General features: G+C 46.8%; 1 protein-coding gene and 1 long non-coding RNA gene across 3 annotated transcripts in view; one reads left to right on the plus strand and one right to left on the minus strand.

Moving 5' to 3' along the window:
* The first annotated feature begins 6,431 nt into the window (after nucleotides 1–6,431).
* CISH (cytokine inducible SH2 containing protein) lies at nucleotides 6,432–15,662 on the plus strand. The gene is made up of 3 exons (XM_056335618.1): nucleotides 6,432–7,337; nucleotides 11,779–12,005; nucleotides 12,526–15,662. Exons 1-3 carry the CDS (start codon nucleotides 7,291–7,293, stop codon nucleotides 13,026–13,028), a joined length of 777 nt encoding a protein of 258 aa, XP_056191593.1. The 5' UTR covers nucleotides 6,432–7,290; the 3' UTR covers nucleotides 13,029–15,662.
* Nucleotides 8,590–19,664, minus strand: part of LOC130147863 (uncharacterized) — a 43,669-nt gene continuing 32,594 nt past the window's right edge. For both annotated transcript variants that reach the window (XR_008821408.1, XR_008821407.1), the window contains exon 2: nucleotides 8,590–10,897. This is a non-coding gene — a long non-coding RNA (uncharacterized LOC130147863). The remainder of the gene's footprint in view (nucleotides 10,898–19,664) is intronic.

A 19,664-nucleotide genomic window follows, 5' to 3' on the forward strand; every position in this document is an offset into this window, starting at 1 on the left:
GTCACTGCTTGAAATGATACCTTACTGAAACCTATGCTTGTTTGGGTTTATGACTCCATATTGTCTATGTACGCTTTTAGCAAAGTTCATCATTTTACCAGCAACCAGTAGTAAGTCTAAACAGGGCAAAGACCTTAAAAATCCAGTGTGAATCATGACTAATAAGGCCTTACACCAACCCTCTGCTAATTTCACCCACCATAAACTCTGAAAAAGCTTTTCCTGCACCAGTCCAAGTATCAAATAACCTGACTGTACACAAAGATGACCACAGCTGAGGAACAAAAAGCAAATATATTTCCTTGCTTTTTGTGTTCATTCTTTGCCTTAGATAGATAGGCTGTCCAAGCACAAAGCATATCTCTACCCCATGTGAAACATGAATATCATATGCAGAAAATTTTTAAAACCAGTGACAAAGACAGTATTTCTCAATATCTAAAAGTCTTTGCAGCAGATTTTTTTCACAAGGAACAAGGTAGCATCTTGATACTGTAACAGCCAAAACTGTCCTGTACATCTCTCTTGATTTTGCTTAGCAGGTGCTTTTTATTCAAAGTTATTCTGACCACGCTGAGCAGCCCCAAAGCAGTCTGGTTCGTTTCCATACTAGTGAAATGACTCTGCTACAGTGACCTGGTGTGGTGTCTTAGGTGGCTGTGCCTGCAAACCCGTGCTGGGTACCCACTCTGAAGTTCCTGCACTTGTAAATCATGGCCTTTGCAATCCACATGCAGTTTGTACAGAGCCAAGAGCATTCATTTGTGCAATAACCTTCTCTTAAGCCACTTAAGGTTTTTTAATTTCTCTGACAAGCTCTGGGGGAAGGACAAGCATACTGGGTCCAGGAACACATGTTGCAATTAACAAGTGGGTTAACCATTTAACCCCAATGCCTCTGACATCCTAAAGGCAAGCAAGCACAGTGCGGTCACCTTGGCTGTAGCTGTCCCCCTGTCTGGCTCTGGGAGTAGTTCCCACAATGTCTGCGTTCAAATGCCAGTTTTAGATCTCCCTGGGAATTACGTCTCATATGATCAGAAACTCACACTGCAGATCCTGCAGTTCCTCTTTGTGCTCGTGGCAGGTCAAGCCACGTTAGCATCCTTTGGAGATACTGATGGAGGACATGCTGACAGGCCCACAGCGGCTTATGGAGCTGGGGGACATTTTTCATTGAAAAAGGTGTTTTTATTTATTTATTGATGTCTGCTTTTCGAAGTTTTAAAAAGCCCCAGTACTATTACAGGATAAAAGCCCACTATGGCGAAAGTTCTTTAATCCACAAAAAAATCCCTAAACCTGTAAATTAAATATTAATTTTGTTTTTACCAAAAATACCCAACAGCAACAACACAAACCAACTTATTTCAAGAGAGATTTTAGTAGCTCAGCTGTACCTGCCTTGCCCCAAACTAGAATGGTAGCTTATAGGAAAAAATAACCAAACAGTAAGGCCCTAATCTTGCAAGAAGCTTTGGGGCAGCAGCCCCTTTTCTCTAAGCTAGTGTGTTAACCCTGTGAGGCTTCATATTTTAGCCAGCAGGCAGTTTGGATACACCGTTCCTGATTTTTTCATGTCTTGGATATCACAGAGAGACCACTACTGTTTAACTAAAGAAGGTTAATTTTGGCTATCCCACTGGGTATTTTCACTGCCTTTTTGCCATGCTGTAGCAATTCAGTAACAGTAATATCTGGGATCAAAGACATGTCAGACTTTCTGATTTGTCATTTCTTAACAAAAATGAAATGAAATTATCTGAGTTTGCTCTCATCAGGACAGCTAGGAAAGCTGACATCATCAAATGTTCTTTGAGGGGTGGCCCATTTTGGAGGAGTGAGACCTGAATGCTACAGGGACCTGAGTTCATTTATATACAAAAGTGATTTGCATGGAGGTTAGTCCTTTGATAAGCAATATCTTGTGGAAATTGCTACAATATCAACTACAATGAAGAAATTATCACCATCAGCTGAAAATGTAGTGACTTGTTTTTCGGAAACGTTGCTTCCTCTGAGTAACAGCTATATATTTTTTCTGGTGTTTTGAGAAATCTACTCTCCGGGGTGCATTATACAGATGTCACCAAAGACAAAATCTGCTATCTTGTCAGGTTGAAGTGAGGACACAGCTTTGTCTGATTGGGTGGTAGCAACAACCTTATTAAATCTCTCAGGAAGTTCTTCAGAAACTGCATCTGTGATATTAAAAGAAACAAAGGACAGCTCTATGGAACAATACTGCGATATGAAGAAGAAAAGAAGCTTCTTGTAGGATATTTAGTTCAGTCTGTCATGTGCACAGTGGTCTGAAACAGAGACTATATACATGTTTTTTCACCTGTGTGTGTCTGTCTCAGACTTATGAAAAAAAAGGGGGGGGGGGAAGGGGGGGGGAAGCGGGGGGGGAAAGAAGAAAAGCCCAACAACAAGCCAGAAATTGAACACACAACTAGGAAAGCTCCTCAGCAAACAGCCTAGCTCTTTTCTCTCCATGGGTGAGGTAAAAACAGGTTTATAGAGCTCTTTCATAGGCAATGATGTTCACCTGATGCTTTGTGATCACAAAACTAGAAAAACTTCTCTTTTATTCTCAACGCCCTTTGCCCTGACTTGGGATTATAACACGATTTCTAGGAGGAATTACAAATTCTAGCTACAAAGCAGCTGCAAGTGAAGGAAAATCTCAAGAGCACCAGTTCTCACAATCTGGAGAGCATGTCCTAATACCTGACTTAGTTCCTCAAGATTACTTCCTCCCTGTTAGCAGATACTCAGCAGGCATTCTTCTATAGAAATACAGAAGAGGGTAGAACAGTTGTTTTTATAGCCCTGCATTCAGACACTGTATTACAGATACACTGTCTTGGTCATCAGGAAGATTTTGGGAGGCTCCATCCTGGCTCCTCCACTAAGGGTTGCTATCCAGGGATCTTAGAGCAGCAGGAACTCTGGGACACAGCTTATTTACAGAGGAAGTCAGAGAGATACCGGTTGGACATTGCCATTTCAGCAGAGAGGAAAAAAAAGACAAGTTTTTTTCATAGAAGTATCATAAATCGAAAGCATTCTAAATCTCCCAATCTGGCTACAGAAGATGGTGCTTCATTTTATGCTGCAGTGGAGCACAAGAAATTGATCTCTTTCATTGAAAGAGATCCTGCAATTAATGGGCATGGCAGTATTGTGTGAAAGTCCTGGGGTGGCCTTCCAGGCCACTCAGGAATACAGTTTTTGCAGAAACACAGCATCTGATACAAGCAGAAAAGTTCCTAACAGATACCACACTGCCATCATCTTCTAGGTCACTACATGCCAGCAAGCCTAGGAGCAACTGATATGGTGAGATCCTTAAAGGAACACAGAGGTAGCCAGCAATTTCTGTAGCCAGCAATGAAGCCCGTTGCTGTCCTGCACACCCTGCTCCTCGGGGAGCTAGCACGGGTGTCCCTGCATCCATGGCACTGCTCACCCACACCCTGGAGGCCCCTCCATTGCTCCACACCAAGTTGGCAAATCAAAACCACGACAGTGAGTCCATTACCCTCCTGTGTCATGTTGATTACATAAACTGGTGTGCCCTGCTCAAATAATGAGGTGGCCCATCTAAACGAGGAATAGATGCTTATTACTGTTAATGTCTGTTCAGTCGCATGATATTCCTTACCTTACAACACAAGGTGGAGGTCAGAGATGGCCTTACGGCCACACAGCAGCCTGAGGGGCAGCTTTCTTTCAGTCTTTCCTATACAAGTTCATAGCGAAGGTAAACCTAGCCTCCAGGCACAGAGACCTCTCGCAGGAGTTACGATTTCGGATGTCATTTTTCATTGACGCCAACTCTACAAGATTATGGAGATGTCCAGCTGTGCAGCTGGAGCAGTGTAACCTGCCCTGGGTGGAAAGGGGACCCTGCCCGCCCGTCTCCTCAAACACACGTTTATCAGTAGATGGTGCTGTTGTCTTGGTGAACTTTCCGAAGGGACTAACTGGCTCACGATTTCTGGATTTTCTAACCTCCTGACTTCATTGTGAGCTTTCTTTGATACCTTTCATAACTAAAGCCTATCACTCAATGGTAATGCTCAACAATATTTTGTGCTACTGCCTCTGCAATGTCCTAATTCCTCAACACTGAACCCTGAGGACCATTTGTATCACTATAAATTGGGTTTAAACAAATAATTTGTTGGAATGGCAGCATTTTATATTGACTGTGTACAGGTAACCAACTGCATGAGGCCTGGGGCACTGGCTATCGGGCACACTGTTCTGTTTCCTGCCTAGGGCATTGCCATGTGCATGGGGAATGCCAGTGACGGGCAAAACGTTCAGGAAGAGTGATGAAGTAGTACTGGACACTGCTGACAAAACCAATCCCTAATTTTGTAGATAAAATGGCACAGGATTAGCCTGAATAAAAATTTTGAGGGGGCTGCTAAAAAAGTTTCCAATGAAAATGAAAGCTCCTTTCATTAATACTCATATGCATCAGCTACTTCAGTTTAATTTTCATCTTTCAAGGTCCTGCAGGGCTCACAAGAAGAGCGGCACAGACCTAGTGATTGCAGGTGGAAAACCACTGCATGAGAACGCAATGCACGCTGGACAACAGCGCGTCCACACTGGTGCGGACACCTCTGCTGCTTCCACAGGGCAGGAATACAGAGCTGCCGGCTGCAGCCTGCCTCTGCATGTTTCCACTGCACAGTCCTTAGCAAGCTTTCCTGCTCCAGAGACACAAATGGCTACTCAACCAAGGGCACAGAGCTTGCACACAAAGACTTTTCCAGAAGATGATCACTAGGTGGAGCCCAGTTCTAAGTAAAAAAACACGTCAAACTAGCTTCTCAATGGCAGCGCTGCTGCAGCACTCCTACCTTCTGGCACGCTACAGCTGTCCTCTCCAAGGCTGAAGATGAAATACCTTCTGAACGTGCAGGGCAACTGCAGCTCGCAGGAGGCAGCCGCCACTTCCGACGCTCTACTCAAGCCCTGCTCACACCCGCCGTGCTGCTGCACCACTAACGCAAGGTTTAGTAATGGCGAATTTGGATACAAAGGAGCACATGCGTACAGGCGTCCCCCTGCAACCCCGAGCCACAACTGCCAAGGTAAGCCTTCCAGGGAGCTTGTGACTGCTGTGCTTGCTGTCCGCAGGAAGGGTGAGCCTTGACACTCCTCTGCCATCCCTCACCTCTCCTGTGAATTTACACACAGTCGGATGGAAGCGTGAGCTGAAGTCCGTCTTAGGCTTAGAAGCAAACTGGTCAAGGGGTGCATGTGTGACAACATTCACATCCCTCTTGGGTACTTAGATGGCCCTCAGCACCTCTCACTTTGAATAGCTCAGCGTTATTAGTGGCACTCATTACTGCACTGGCCCTGCAGTGGTCAAGAAAACGAATGTTAAGCCTGCAGAAGGCTAAGCAGCTGCTCAATCAAACAGCAGGGAGTTAAAGACTGAGTCATGAGCTGAGCACAGGCTTCCTGCTGTCAGGCTCATGCCCTGCCTGTGAGAACAACCTTCTAACCCTATCCTTATCATTACCCCCCACCCCCTGCTCCTGGTCCCATCCGCTTTGGTTCTCAACAGCACCGTGATTACAAGTGGTTTTAAATACTCAGTCTGCTTCAATGGAGATGGCACACAGCCCCTTCTCACGTTTGCTGTTATCTCTGATACCTGCAGAGGTGGCAACCCGAAGCAGGAAAAGAACAATCAAGCTTTTGTTATAAAGTGTTTAAAAATAAAGGGTTCAATAACCCGAAACGGAACTAAGTATTTCCTCCTGGGTCACCCACATTTAACCTGACAGTGATCTACAAGCGCAGGACGACACGGTGGTGGTGTAACCTTTTCCAGGAGCCTCAGCCGAGCTGAAATCCAAATTCCCAGGGGATTCCCAGGTGGCCAAGGCACGGGGGACCACCCGCGCCGTGTGCCCGCCGTGCCTGCGCTGCGGACTGCGCTGCCCGGACGAGCGGTCCGCAGCGCAGTGTGCCCCGGGGGGCTGCCGCTGCGGCGGGGAGGGGCTGCGCCGGCTCGGGCCGCTGCTCCCTCGCCCGTGTCGCATCCCAGGGGAACGCCCGGTAGCCGCGGCCCCCCGGCCAGCCGCCAGCGGCACAAGCGCTCCCGCGGCCCCCCGGCTCGGGGGAGCGCAGAAACGCGAGAAGGGCGCCAAACCGAAACGGAACGAAATGTAAAAATGCAAATTACGTGTTACAAAATACAGAAATTTGAAATTAAATTTGGGGGTAAAAGTACAAATAAATGCATGGAGGCTACAAATGCGCCGGGCAGACGCGGGGGACGGCCCGCACTGGGCGGCCCCGCGCATGCGGCGGGCGGGGGGCGGGCGGCGGCGCCCATTGGCGGGCGGGGGGCGGGCGGCGGCGCCCATTGGCGGGCGGGGGGCGGGCGGCGGCGCCCATTGGCAGCGCGCGCCGCGGCGGCCCCGCGTTCCTGGAAAGTTCTTGGAAATGGATCAAAGGCGTTTCCGCGAACACGCGCGGCCGGCAGCGCCCCGCCCCGCCCCGCGCGCCGCTCCGCTCCGCGCGCCGCTCCCGCCGCACCCCTCCCCCGCCGAGCCGTGCTGACATCAACGCGGCCGTTATGGACACAGCTATTTATACCGTGCCTCCTCTTTTTTTTTTTTTTTCTTTTTTTTTTTTTTTCCCCTTTCCCCCCGCGTGGCTGATATCGGAAGAGTGATGTGAATACAATGCGATTCCAGGAATCCCTCACTTCCTGGAACAGATTAAAAGGGGCACACAAAAGATTACTTAGTAGGTCTGGTGGTGTGGTTTTTTTTTTTCCCCGCCGAGCTTCATTACTTCTGGAGTCAGTGAAAGAGCAGGTTGCTGCTCTGCCGGCTCCCCTCCCCTGAGCCTTCGGGGAGATATTATTTATTGCTATTTATTTATTACTATTTCAGAGCGCTCCGAATATTTTTTTCTAAGAGGCTGCTCTGAAGGCAGAGTAGTTCCTCTTTAAATAGATGTCATTTCCCTTTTCTGTGGTGATTTTAAAAACTTTTGTTGTTGTCGCTTCCTGACGAGCCGCCGGCGGACGCGCTGCTCCCGGCGCCGCGGGTGCGCGTTCCCCGGCCGAAGCCGCCGGCCGAACTGCGGCGCTGCCGAGGCCGAACCCGAACCCCGCCAGGCCCGCGGCCCCCCGGCCCCAGCCCCCACCCCAGGCCGGGCCCAGCACGTTCCTGCCGGGAAGCGAAGCCGAAGGAGCCGAGGAGCAGAGGAGTGAGCGTTTCCCACCTTCTTCAAGACTTCATGCTTTTCCCTTGGTCCAGGAGTGACATGATCCTCTGCGTTCAGGGGTAAGAGCCTTTGCAGTCTTCTGTTACTGTGTGCCCGCTGCCGGTGATCAGGGACACCAGCCGCTGTGCCCAGCCGGCTGTGACCGCGGTGGACGCGGCCAGGGGCTGCCCGAGCGCGGGGGTCCCGGCTGTACCTTTTAGGTGCCACAGCCCAAACCATGGGGCCATAAAGTGTTCCCGATTTCCGCGCTTCCTACCGCTGAGAACCGGGGCGGTAGCCAAAGCCGCTGGGGGAGCGAAGCCGAGCAGCAGCGGGAGCGAGCGGTGCGAGCCGGGCCCCCCGCAGGGCCCCCCGCCCGGGTCCGCTGGGAACAAACCTCCCCGGGCTCACATGGCTTGGTCTATTTCTAAGTAAGCAGTTATGCTAACCACATAATTTAATTTTTTCCTATTGCTGTTACGGGTAAGATTAAATGCATGTCCAGGCAGGCAGGCTTGCGTTCTGTAGAATGCGGCTACCACCGCTGTCCAGAACAGGCAATGTCCGAGCCCCTTCTCCGGCACCGGTGCCTCGTACCCATGTGTCGGCTCTTCAGCGTCTCTGTGATGGGCTCAGGTCACCAGCACGTGTAGATACCTGGTCTGCGGGAATCATCCAGCGCTTTCACACAGGCTACGTATCTGGAAATTGTCAGCATTTGTTTCAGCCTGAGCCATGTCAGTGTTACCTGTCCCTCCCGTGCTCAGCGGATTTTCCTGAGAGGCACATGTGCCTTGTCTGCTTTAAATGACCAAAGCACGGGGATTTTTCTGCCATTTTTCCCCAAAATCTGTTCCACAGACAAGCAGAGCTCATGCTTACTAATACTTTCCTACTACTCAAGTAGGTTTCTTTTCACTCTCATCTTTAGTCTACCGCTGCAGTTCCTGTAGCCACAGCAAAAGGGAATTAATTTTTCAACTTGGGTTTTGTGAAACCTTTATCTGAAGCTTTACTGCTTCCCTTCACCATTAATAACCTGTTACGTAGCCAGATGTGTAAATGACTGTCTCTTAATACCTTTTTCTGTGATCATTTATTGCTCAGTTTTCGTTATCCTGTAGGATTTTGTATATCCTGGCCTCCATACTTTCCCTCCTATTCAGACCAAGCTCCCGTGGGAGTCACGGGATGTGGCTGATGGAAGGGAGAGCAGCTTGACACTTTTCCTTGTGCTATTTGTACTGTGTTACAAAGTTTAGCTTATCAGCAAAGTAACTGCAAAGCTAACACTAAATGATATCAGACATCTGATTCTCTTGAACTTTCTTGGCTTTCCAAGGCTTTCTGAAACGCTGCTTGCCAAGGCACAGGGAAGTTCATTTGCTGTTTGTCTCAAGACTTCACACAGACTGCCAGCTGGACATCCCATATTTTATATATTTGTCTTCTTCCTCATGGCAGCTGTGGTACTAATGCTTTACTCTGTTCAGTCCTGATCCTCCACCATGTCTCTACTTTCTGTCTTACAAGCACTAATTTTCGAATACTTACTTTGCCCCATTAAAGGGCTGACTTTTTCATGTCAGCATACCTTTTCCAACATGTTCTCACCCCAGCAAACTCTTTTAATCCCTCTTGCAAATGGAACTTGCATAAAAAGTTTTAGTCTGCCATTACTTGCCGATACCTCTGCTGTCCTGTCCCTGTGCTTGGAGCTTCTTTGTTTGGGCACAGCAGTGTCTCTTCTTTCTTCAACCTATGTACAAAGTTGTTCAGGACACCAGTGGGTCTATGAGAAATTCTAACCCCCTCCTCTGTTCCACTGTACTCCTTCAGCTGCAGTAGGGTGAGAGAGGGGCATAAGGCAGGTATATAGAAGAAAACGAGGAGAAGTGTAAGCATGGCCCCGCTCTGGCTGCAGTGGAAAAATCTCCACAGTGACTGCATGGGGTCTGGTCTCCTTTGGCTTCAAGGTGCCAGAAAGTGTCAGGCAGCAGAGAGCAAGCACAGTGGCAAACCTCATCTCGAGCACATGGGCTCTGCTTCAGAGAAATCCACGGTGGCTCAATAACAGAAACCTACTGACAAATTCACACAGTCATACCTTTTGGAAGGCTGAACTATGAACTGGTACAGCCCTTGAACAACTCTGCAATGAATCAGGAGTACATTTCCCTGTGTAACAGCTTTGCTATTTCTCCCTTCCTTCCCAGTCTTGTAGCCAATTCCTAATTTCCTCTCCAAAGCAGGTATATAAAATGAAAAAAAAAAAAAAGTATTTCCATGCAAGGAACAAAACAAGTTTTCTTTGTTTTAAAAACCTTTCCCAAAGGGTTTTCCAGAAAAATTTTCCAGGAGAAAAGAAGTTCAAAGAGACTTGGAATTTGGATTACAGTATTCAAATTCTGAGGAGTAAGTGGGTAGTGAGCGGTGCAGGACTGACTTGACTTAACATTGGTCACAGACATTTTCGGCTCAGTGAACAGTGGGTATAAGAATGCACCTGAGAGTGAATGCTCTGCCAACAGTCCCGTGTAACACCCTCTTTGCACAGCATGAGCTATTATATTAGGTTCAGTACAGGGAAGGATCTACTTTATAATCCTTCTTGCTCAAAAAGGGGGGAAATGGATCAGGAATCTCCTTCCCCCAAGAAGGCAGGTAGCTAGACATTTGTGAGGACCATGACATTAGGACACCTAAATATCTTTAAAAATGCAGCCCTCAACACCTACAGGTGTAGCTCAAGTAGCACTTAAAAAAGAACTCAGAGGTTTCCTCTCCAGTGATCTCCAGGTATAACAGTACATTCACATCCTCAGTGAAAGCCACTGAAAATGCAGTCCCTGTGATCAAGGGTGCTTGGTGAAGATAAGGGCTGGCAATCACTTTTATTAGGTTTGCCTTCCGACCTATTAATAGAAATTAAGAAATGAGGATCCAATACCATGAATGCCAAGTAGATATCCTGCTTCTGAAATGTGATTTGAAGTATGGAAAAAGGAAGAACGTTCTTTTCTAGAAAATACCAAAAAAAGTGAGGTTTTGCCATATATTGCATGGCCAAGAAGTGTCTCTGTAGATTCAGTTTTACTGGTGCTTTTACAAAAACCTTACTCCAAACCTATATGGTCTTCTTAGAAATGCAGAGTCATGGAACTGGGCATGGCTCTCGCTCACAAAGCATTGTGAAGCTGTTTTCAGTTTATCTCTAATCTACTTCCCCCCAAATCCTTCCTTCCTGCTGCTTGTCCCATACTTGAAACTCAGCAGTTTGAGAAGGTGGAGTGCAGCTATCACCAGGTGCAGATCAGTTTACAACAAATTTATGTGCATGCCTGAAGTGTCACTGTTCACGTAAAACACAGAGAAGGAGGAAGATCAGGAGGGAAGTGCTCATGACTTCAGTCTTCTTCCGCTTCTCCCCTCAGTGATGTGGGAGGCGGTGGCTGCTGCCTTCACCATCACCAGCAGCTCCAGCAGTGCTGTGACACTCTCATGTTGAGGACTGTGTTGTATTTCTCTGGAAACAAAGACACCTTTTATGTTACCTGTCCGAAGGAATGTCTCAAGCGAGTGCATGTGGGGGACACAACACAGGACATGCAGCAGCACAGGGCACACAGAGGCGAAGAGCCTAGAAGAAAAGACAGAAACTGATGGTTTTGCTCAGGAGCTTGCCTAGGAGTTAAGACTTCTCTGGCCCCCAACATCCACCTTTCCCCTAGAGCTCTGCCTTCCTTTAGGAATCTCCATGCTGCAAAGAAGGAGCACCCATGGCCCACGAGGGCTCCAGGCTCTGTGAAACTGCACTTAGATGCTGAATGGCTACACTAACACGCTCTTCAGGCCACAGAGGGATTAATGTTCACAGCAGTCCAGTCATGGCAGAACCACTTACTGCTGTAATCCCTGTGGGATTACAGCTGCATGGAGATCTCTGCTGTGCTGTCAGACGCTAGGGTCTGTGTAGTGCACAGGCTTGGTTGAAACAAGAATTCCCATTATTCTACTACAAGATCAGCTCACCCTGAGTTCTAACAGACACATTTAGGATCAGGTCAACCTTGAGCAGAAAGCGGGTGGGACAAAACCCAAGCTATTCCCAATTCTGCTTCTAATTATATTACAGTGAATGACTAACAATCTCACTGGCAGAAAAAGAAATGTTCCAATGTTTTAATGATGTAAATGAAGCTGTAATGCTGCTATGAACCTTCCTGCCTCTGCAACTACACATTAAAAGGCAACATCTAAATATATCAGGTTTCAAATCAACTTAAATTGCAAGATAAACCACCTTTTACAAGGTGAAAGAGGCCAGCTCTCTCTCCCTGTTTCTAAGCGCCCATCTTTAGTGGTGTAATTTTTCCCCCCTTGCCCCTCTCTGAAACATAATCGTATTGAGGATCTGTTTGTAAAACATAACATGTTGTAGTACAATGTAGCATGCACTGAAAAGACACTGCAACCTATTTCAAGGCAAGGAAAAATAGCAGAATGTGCCCTTCATTTCAGACCTCATCCTTTGCTGGCAGAGGAGAAGATCAGGAGAGTGTCACTCAGGGGCATTGCAGTGGAATTGTCAGAGCCCATCATGCAGCCTCTCCCAGTTATGACCTTCCAGGAGGAGTCCACACCAGCCTTTACAGCACCAGTTCCAGACAGCAACCCACCTCAGACACGAGACCCTGAAGAAGACCTTCTCTGCATTGCAAAAACCTTCTCCTATCTGCGAGAATCTGGTACGGCTCTACTCACAAAGTCACGGGGTCAGAAGGCTCCAGTGAGCAGGGAGCCAACTCTGCAATCTGAGCGCTAAGGAGAATCTCCTGATCCCGCTTCAGATGGGAACCTGGTTCTGTCACAGCCATGGCTGACTCTTGTGGGTGCAGCTTGTCTTATCTGCAGTCTCTACAAACTCGTGTCATGAAGTAATTCATGCTTACAAGTAGTGTAAGCAGAAGGTTTGTCTTTTGTAACTGAATCAGGAGAAAGAATTGCAAAAAAGGCCCCTCTTCCCTGTGAACTGCAATAGCTGCAAAAGTAATCATTCTCATCCCAAGCCCCAGCACAGCAATGACAAACATAGGTAGGAAACCCTTAGAACTTGACATGCTCTTCATTCCTGAAGGTTTTACCGAGTCTGGGCCAGGTTGCTCCCCAGGTCCTTGAACTCAGTAGGCTTCAGGGCTCCCCTAAATATATTGCCAGTCCTTTAATATGTTCCTTCCCTAACAAATTCTTTCTTGGATGCTTTTCCAGGTTGGTACTGGGGATCCATTACCGCCAGTGAGGCCAAGCAGCATCTCCAGAAGATGCCTGAAGGCACCTTCCTGGTACGGGACAGTACCCACCCCAGCTACCTCTTCACACTCTCTGTCAAGACAAATCGAGGTCCCACCAACGTGCGCATCGAATACACTGACAGCAAGTTCCGGCTGGACTCAAACTACCTGTCCAAACCTCGCATCCTGGCCTTCCCAGATGTGGTCAGCCTTATCCAGCATTACGTCATGTCCTGCACAATGGAAAGCAAGAATGAGGCTCCTTACCCGCCTCCGTCTCCTCTACCTCCCATGCAAAAAGAGATGGCAGCAGCTGCAGTACACTTGAAACTCATCCGGCCACTCAGCCGCAAAGACAACATCCCCAGCCTACAGCACCTGTGCCGGCTGCGGATTAACAAGTCTACAGCCGACGTGGACCAGCTCCCTCTGCCCAGGCGGATGGGGGACTATTTGAAGCAATACCCTTTCCAGCTCTGAAGCAGGGCCGTTATATCTCAGGCATGACAGACACGGACAGAAATAAGAGAACTTTGTGTCTTTGTCCCGCTACAGCGCGGCATCAGGTGGGCACAGTAAAGACCTGATTATCAGCAGAGACTGCATCCATCTTTCCTCTCCCCTTCTCTCTAAATCCATTCCAGCACCAGGGAGGAGTTGGTTGTTTCAGTGAGCAACGGGACACAATCTGAGCTCTGAACCTCAGGCTGCGCCGACAGTGGCTATGAGAACGTGCTGTAGGCATGTGCACACTACTTGAATTTCAGAGTTGCTGTGACACCGGGAATGTTAACGTTGTTATTTTTGCTATTTATTTCCATGGCAGTTTCTCTCCTCATGGTATTTTAAAAGCACCTTTTACTTTATGGGTTTTTGTTTCTTTTTCTTTTGTGACATTAGAAATAGAATAAATGCCCCCAGCCAAGTGGCAGCCAAAAATCTGTGGGAATTTGGTTTTGGATTCACATCCAAATAGTACCTGTTTGAGTCTGTCTCTGTAACAGGTCATGGGAGTCCACATCCAAACTCCTCCAGACTTCTGGGATATGTAGTACTCCGCTGAGACTGTATCTTAGACCCACCTCTACAGAGGTAAAGATTTTTTTTGTTTTTTTGTTTTTTCTTCTTTGGCTACAGGGGGCTTGGTATTGTAACCTCAAAGCACAGTGGTAGCTCCCAGAGATGCATGCTGCATCATAGGTTGTGGACAGGAGACTTCTTCAAGGAAGCCCTTCTTCCTTGAGACCTCTGAGCAGAGACTCTGGATACTGAGCTTGGGCCAGGGAGCACTCATCCCATTTTTTTTCATCTTCACCATCTCCAAAGAAAGTTTGTGACAAGACATTTAGAAACAAGTAATCAGAAAACAAACTTTCTTATTTGCAGGCAGAGAGATTTGGTTTCAGAGCACTCTGCATTTGGCTTGTGTTTGGAAAGTGCTGTTCCCTGACACTGTCCTTGTGAGACGTGGGGCAAGAACAGGGACTCCTTGACGAGGGGTTCAGAGACAGCTCTGCTGAGCTGCACCAGTGGCACACACGCCTTCAGGATATTTATTTATTTATTTCTGGGAGGTAAAAAGTTAGAAGCACCTCAGTAGGAAAGAGCTGTCCTTCCCCTCTGCTAACATAATGCCAGACTGCCAGTTGCTCTGCTTCTGCCAGCATTATTCACAAGCCATGCGGCTTCAGTCACAGCTAGGTTCTAGCACACACTGGAAACCACAATTCGAGTTTTCTGCTTGCCAAGGAGGGAGACCTCTCCTCTCCCTTTCTCTGACTTGCATGTTTGTTATCCTTAATCAGATTTTTCACTCTGGGTTTACTTCTCACACCCCATCCCTTTCACTCCCCTGCAAACGAAGCACAACGGCTCTCCGTTGCTCTTTTGCAGATAGGAGGGACAAACAGCAGATGTGATCTACCCAAAACCAAGCATAGAAGGAGAAGTTGCCCCTTCCTCTTCATTTGCTTGATCCCACCACCTTCCCAGCCTGTAGGAGCCAGTCCACGCCATCAAGTGAGAATGAAGAAAGGAACAGGCAGGTCTAGAGAAATTATCTTTTGGATTCTTTTGCCCCCAAGACCCTGTAATTTGATGATGCATGAACCAATGTTAAGGATTCCTCATTCATTTCTCCCTGGGACTGTCTCTCTAAGGCTCTGTAAATTAGAATAGACAAATCCCAGCTATACCTGAGGGTTGGGAGCAGAGGTGGAAAAGGATGGGATGGTGACCTAAGAGGCAAGCTCAAAACATGGGTGGAGTTTCTTCCACCCTATCTTAAAGCTGTCCAAAGGGACAAGATGGCCTGATGTGCTTAGTCAGTGTCTTTTTTTTTTTTTTTTTTTCCCCCTCCACATTTATACAAGTTTGTGCTCTTGCAAGCTTTGGTTTTGATACTTTGATGATTGACAGTGCATGTGTGATGTCAGGTTTGCTTTTTATTATATCCTTCCCTCTTGCCCCATATGGCAGCAACTGTGGGAAGGTACTGAATGAGAATGAAAACTTAAAAGGCAAAACAAAAAAGAAAGCTTTTTATTTCTTTTTTTAAATAATATAAACCATAAACCACTGAAAAGGCTTCCTTTTATCCAAACACCTCTATCTGCCTGAGGACACTGGGAACAAGGAAACCACAGCTCTTCAAGGGGCAGCAGTGATCTCAGGAAGCCCACATGGCTCAGCCACAGGCTTGGTATCTACAGCGTGTGAAAAATCAGTTTGAGAAAAGTACAGCGGGAAAGGGCAAGTTGTTCAGCGCTCTGAAACTTGCCTCCCACCTGATCTTTTCTCTGTTGGGGGTAATGAGGAAATCAAGCTTGCAGGTTTGACCTCATTGGCCCAAGAAAGCCCATGTAACAGGAATGAATGCCTGGTTAATCCCCCAGCAGGACGATGCAGAGGCTAAGCTGAAGGCTGTAAGCTCATATGGGCAGGGACCATCTCTGTTGTATGTTTGTTCCGCATCTAGCACAATAGGGTTCTCTAGGTGCTACTGCAATACAAAAATAAACAACACAGTTACTCCAAAAAAGTCGGTTTCTTCTATCTTGAGACAGTTTGTTAAAAATCATTTGACTTGGATTTTAAATAAACATTTTAAATATATTTTTAAGCCACTCAATGTAGAAGTCTTTGGTAAAATCCAAATGGATGAATTGATTTCCTATTCACAGAAATCCTCCTCAAGAAAAGCGGGCAAACTCTTGACCATTTTTTTCAAACAAGACACAAAACCCTTAAACGAAAAGTAAAGCCTTTCCGATACTGGGAGAATCAACACCGAAACCACCATCAGTGTGGGCCTGATTTCTACACACACCAATGAGCAGACCCTAAGTCCCAAGTTAAAGAATGTCCCCTTCAGACCTTACTAATGACATAGAAAAACACAGGACTGATTTTTGGATTGCTTCTGTGTGCCGTAGAAAACCATTACAATCTAGGGGAAAGGAGATGGAACATAACTCGAATTCTGGCAACTTGTTTACAGCAGGCTGCAAGTTGGCCCCAAATTAAAATTCTGCTCCTGGCAAGTGTTGAAAGCCAAGACCTCAAAGGCAGGCAATGTTTTGGGTGGGAGACCCATGGCATCAGCTTTTCCCCCCACGTTCTGCTGCTGCTGGGCCTCAGTCTGCCTGTACTTGCATTCTGGCCCAGCGCCTTTTCCCCTTCTCACCATGCATGAGACACAGCAGGCGGGGAAACCACCGGGGAACTGGGTCTGCCCTGTGGTGTCAGAGGGTGCAGAGGCCACCTCGTCCGTCCTGCCCCTGTGAAACGCAGGGAACACGCTGAGGCAACCCCACTGCTGGTGTGATCCCACTGCGGCCCCTCCGCACTCGCGGCCCAGGAGAGGAGCTCCCGCCACAGCCCCCCGTCCTGCTGCGAGCAAGGCCCACATGTCTCAGCTGCTGTCAGTGGTGAAACATGCTCAGAAAAAAACCAGAAGCCAACTAGTTCTTCTCCATCATTCTCTCTTTCTGAATCCACTGGCTTCAAACTTCAAAGTACTGCTTTAAACTATTCCTAAAGCATGGGCTGTCCTGGCATTTGCTAGCAGACATTGTTCCCACAACCTCGCCAACACAAGTCTGTGGGCAGATTTCCATTGCACCCCAACCAGGAAATGTCGGCAACAGAATAATCTGCTCAAGTTTAAGTTGTTAAACAAAAACAATCACATCCCTCTTGGTTTTACAGGAAATGTGGAAAGGGAGCTAGACAGGGTGGAAAAAAAAAAATGCAATCAAAGGGGAAAAATGACAACAAAGGGAAGGAAAGGCTGCATCCACCTTTAAAAGAGAACTTTGAAACCCCTGGGAAATACTGAAAAAGATGCAGCATTTCTGACACATTATTAAGTAATTTCTTAATTTCTTAGCTGGGCTAAACTCTTCCCCCAGCTACACACATGAAACCCCACTGCTCCCTTTCCGCAGGTTGAAGGCAGAAACGACTGGCATGAGTCAAGCCGATACACAACTGCAGACACACATCGTTTTACTGCAGCAGTTGTTATCTTAACAACTCCCACTCCGGCATCTTCAGCACATTTTGTTAAAGCAAACAGGTTCATGTTCTGAAAACTCCTGCACCAAACCTCTGTGCAGACTGAACTGATTTTTACAACAGAGTTCCACATCTCTGGAAACAGGAGCAGACTGACTTGGGAACGCAGACTGACCTTTATAATCGCTGAAGCCCAGCTGCAACACCTCATGCAGCGACACCTGTATAGTTTGCTGAGCCAAGGCACAACAGTTTGGCTGGATTCTCTCTTGCTTTGCAGTTTCTGACTGCAGACAGAAACATGGACGTGGAGCCCTCACTGAGAGTCTGAAAAGTGGACTGATAGGATCGGAACAGAAATCCCAGCCCATGATGGAAGCCACACTACCATGGCTCACTGCCACAGCAGAAATACCCCACAGTTTGTCAGGCACATACAGTATCATTTTCTGTCTTAAACCATCAGCCTTCTGAAACAGCAACACATGCAAGGGAAAAATAACCTGTTAACATGCACATGTTCCTATCCTTTCAAACTTACTGAAATCTTATTCCTTTCCCCAGATCCTCTCAAGTGCACAACTTCCCTTAGCCCAAGCCAGATGAACCAGCAAGAAATGAAATGAATCAGCAGAATGTATTTAATTCTCTTACGACAGACATGGTCAGATGTTTCCAGCACCAACCTATTACATGGCATTTTTAGTCCAAAATCCATTGGCAGTCTTACCTGCTACCTATGAAACTGAGAAAATTAAAATTGAAATTAACTGGATACTGTACGTATGGCTCTTCTGCTCTGCTGAATCATGTTCTTGTGTTCAAACCAGGTAAAGGCCAGTTACCACAGTCCCTGCCTGTCCCTCCCTGATGCCTGTGCCGCACCTGCAGTCCTCCCAGGAACACACGGTCCTCCTCCCCAGCCCTGAACTCATCAGCAGTCCAAAGGTCTGGAGCATGAGGTAAAGCAATACCCAGTACAGATCTGATGTGCCAGAGCAACTTTGGATGCCAAGTAACATCTTCAGTTCCTAGCAGCATTATCACAACACTAATGTCCTACTTTCAGCAAACCCCGCCTGCCATTCACAGGAGAAAATGAAAGGAAAAATCACCAGACTACGCAGCGCCTTGTGAACCAAACCAGCCAAAGGTAAAAATAAGGTATTATTTAAAGAGTTCTCTCCTGTCCTTGGGCAGAAACATTCATCCTTTTGCCTTTTTCTGTTCACAGCAACCTAGCACTGAATTGTTAAGCAGGAGTATGAGGGACCCCAGTCGTCCAGTGCTGCCTAACGGCATGATAGCAAAAAGAGGGCTATGCTGCTGCTAAGTGTGTTGATAACACGTTCAGACTCAGACTAATTTCTTTTGAGACATGTCTACATTCTGTCCACACCCAGTCCTGCCTATTTATTTTTTTTTTATAATCACAGGTGCCAGAGTGTCAGGGAACGAGACCGGGTGGAGGCCTGGTTTTATCTGGAGGCTAATGCTGCCTCATGTGAACCCCATTTTGATCTCCCACTTACGCTTCTTGAGAAACACAAGGATCGTGTGACTTCTGCTACACACCGCACAAACAAGTAAGGCGAGTGGTCCTCAGGAGCAGGCATAATCCTGCAACATCAATCAGACATCCATCATCTCCTCCGCTATACATCAAAAAAGAAGTTTAAAGAAAAATGACAAAGTGGGCCTAGGAATAAAATTAGATTAGAGTCTTTCAGTATTCACATCACATAGACTGATGGGTGTATACAAACATATATTCCAAATATTTGCAAGAACTAGTTTGGGGGTTTTTTACTCAAAAAAAAGATTCTATTGTTTAGAGGAAAAGGCTACTGGCAGGCAAAATGTAGACCAGACAGAAGAAAAATAATTTTAATGGCTTCACTGTTAGCCTGGGCATTAAACTTCAAAAGGAAACCATGAAAAGTAAGTAAACTACAATTTGGATTTTACATAATAACATAAAAATTAATCTTAACATAATAATTTAGAGGGCTTTTAGGACAAGGAAAGGGGAGGGAATACAACAAAACTTCAGAACTTAGCGAATATTCATTAAAGATGGGACTCAACAAAAAAGGAAATTTTATTGCAAACCATTGGTGGCTGGCTTAGTCCTTGCAATTTCCTTTTAATCAGCTGTGGTAGCGGTCACAGCTGGAGACAGGTTGTTGGGCGAGATGGCCCACAGGTCAGCCCTACACAGAGCTGGGTCTTGCATTCTTACAAATCATCATTTGAATAAATTAAATATAGAAAAGACCAGACCCCATGTAAGCAGCCTGCCCCAGCAGAGGGAAGTATTCAGTCAGAGCTGCTCCCAGCCTGACAAATCAACCCAGGTTTGCAAAAAGGCTTCCCCTTGTGACCAGGAACTGCTCTCACCCTTTGCCTCCTCTTGCTCAGACCTTGCTGGGTTTTCTCCTGAATGCCATTATTTCCTCAGTGCAGTGTAACTGCACTTTGCAGCAGATCAGATTTGAGTTGCAAAATGAATGCAATGTCAGTTTTTAATTTAAAAATAGCTATTTTAAGAGAACACTCTATCTAGGCAGAAAAGGCATTTGCTCTAACGCACCCCTG

Source organism: Falco biarmicus, chromosome 4, assembly GCF_023638135.1.
Source record: "Falco biarmicus isolate bFalBia1 chromosome 4, bFalBia1.pri, whole genome shotgun sequence".
Taxonomy (NCBI): Eukaryota; Metazoa; Chordata; class Aves; order Falconiformes; family Falconidae; genus Falco; species Falco biarmicus.

Excerpts from the sequence above, each read along its gene's own strand:
- CISH (XM_056335618.1), top strand. The coding sequence starts at position 7,291 with ATGCTTTTCCCTTGGTCCAGGAGTGACATGATCCTCTGCGTTCAGGG. Across the intron at positions 7,338-11,778 it reads ATGATCCTCTGCGTTCAGGG|ACCTCATCCTTTGCTGGCAG; the intron begins GTAAGAGCCTTT and ends CCTTCATTTCAG. Across the intron at positions 12,006-12,525 it reads CTCCTATCTGCGAGAATCTG|GTTGGTACTGGGGATCCATT; the intron begins GTACGGCTCTAC and ends ATGCTTTTCCAG.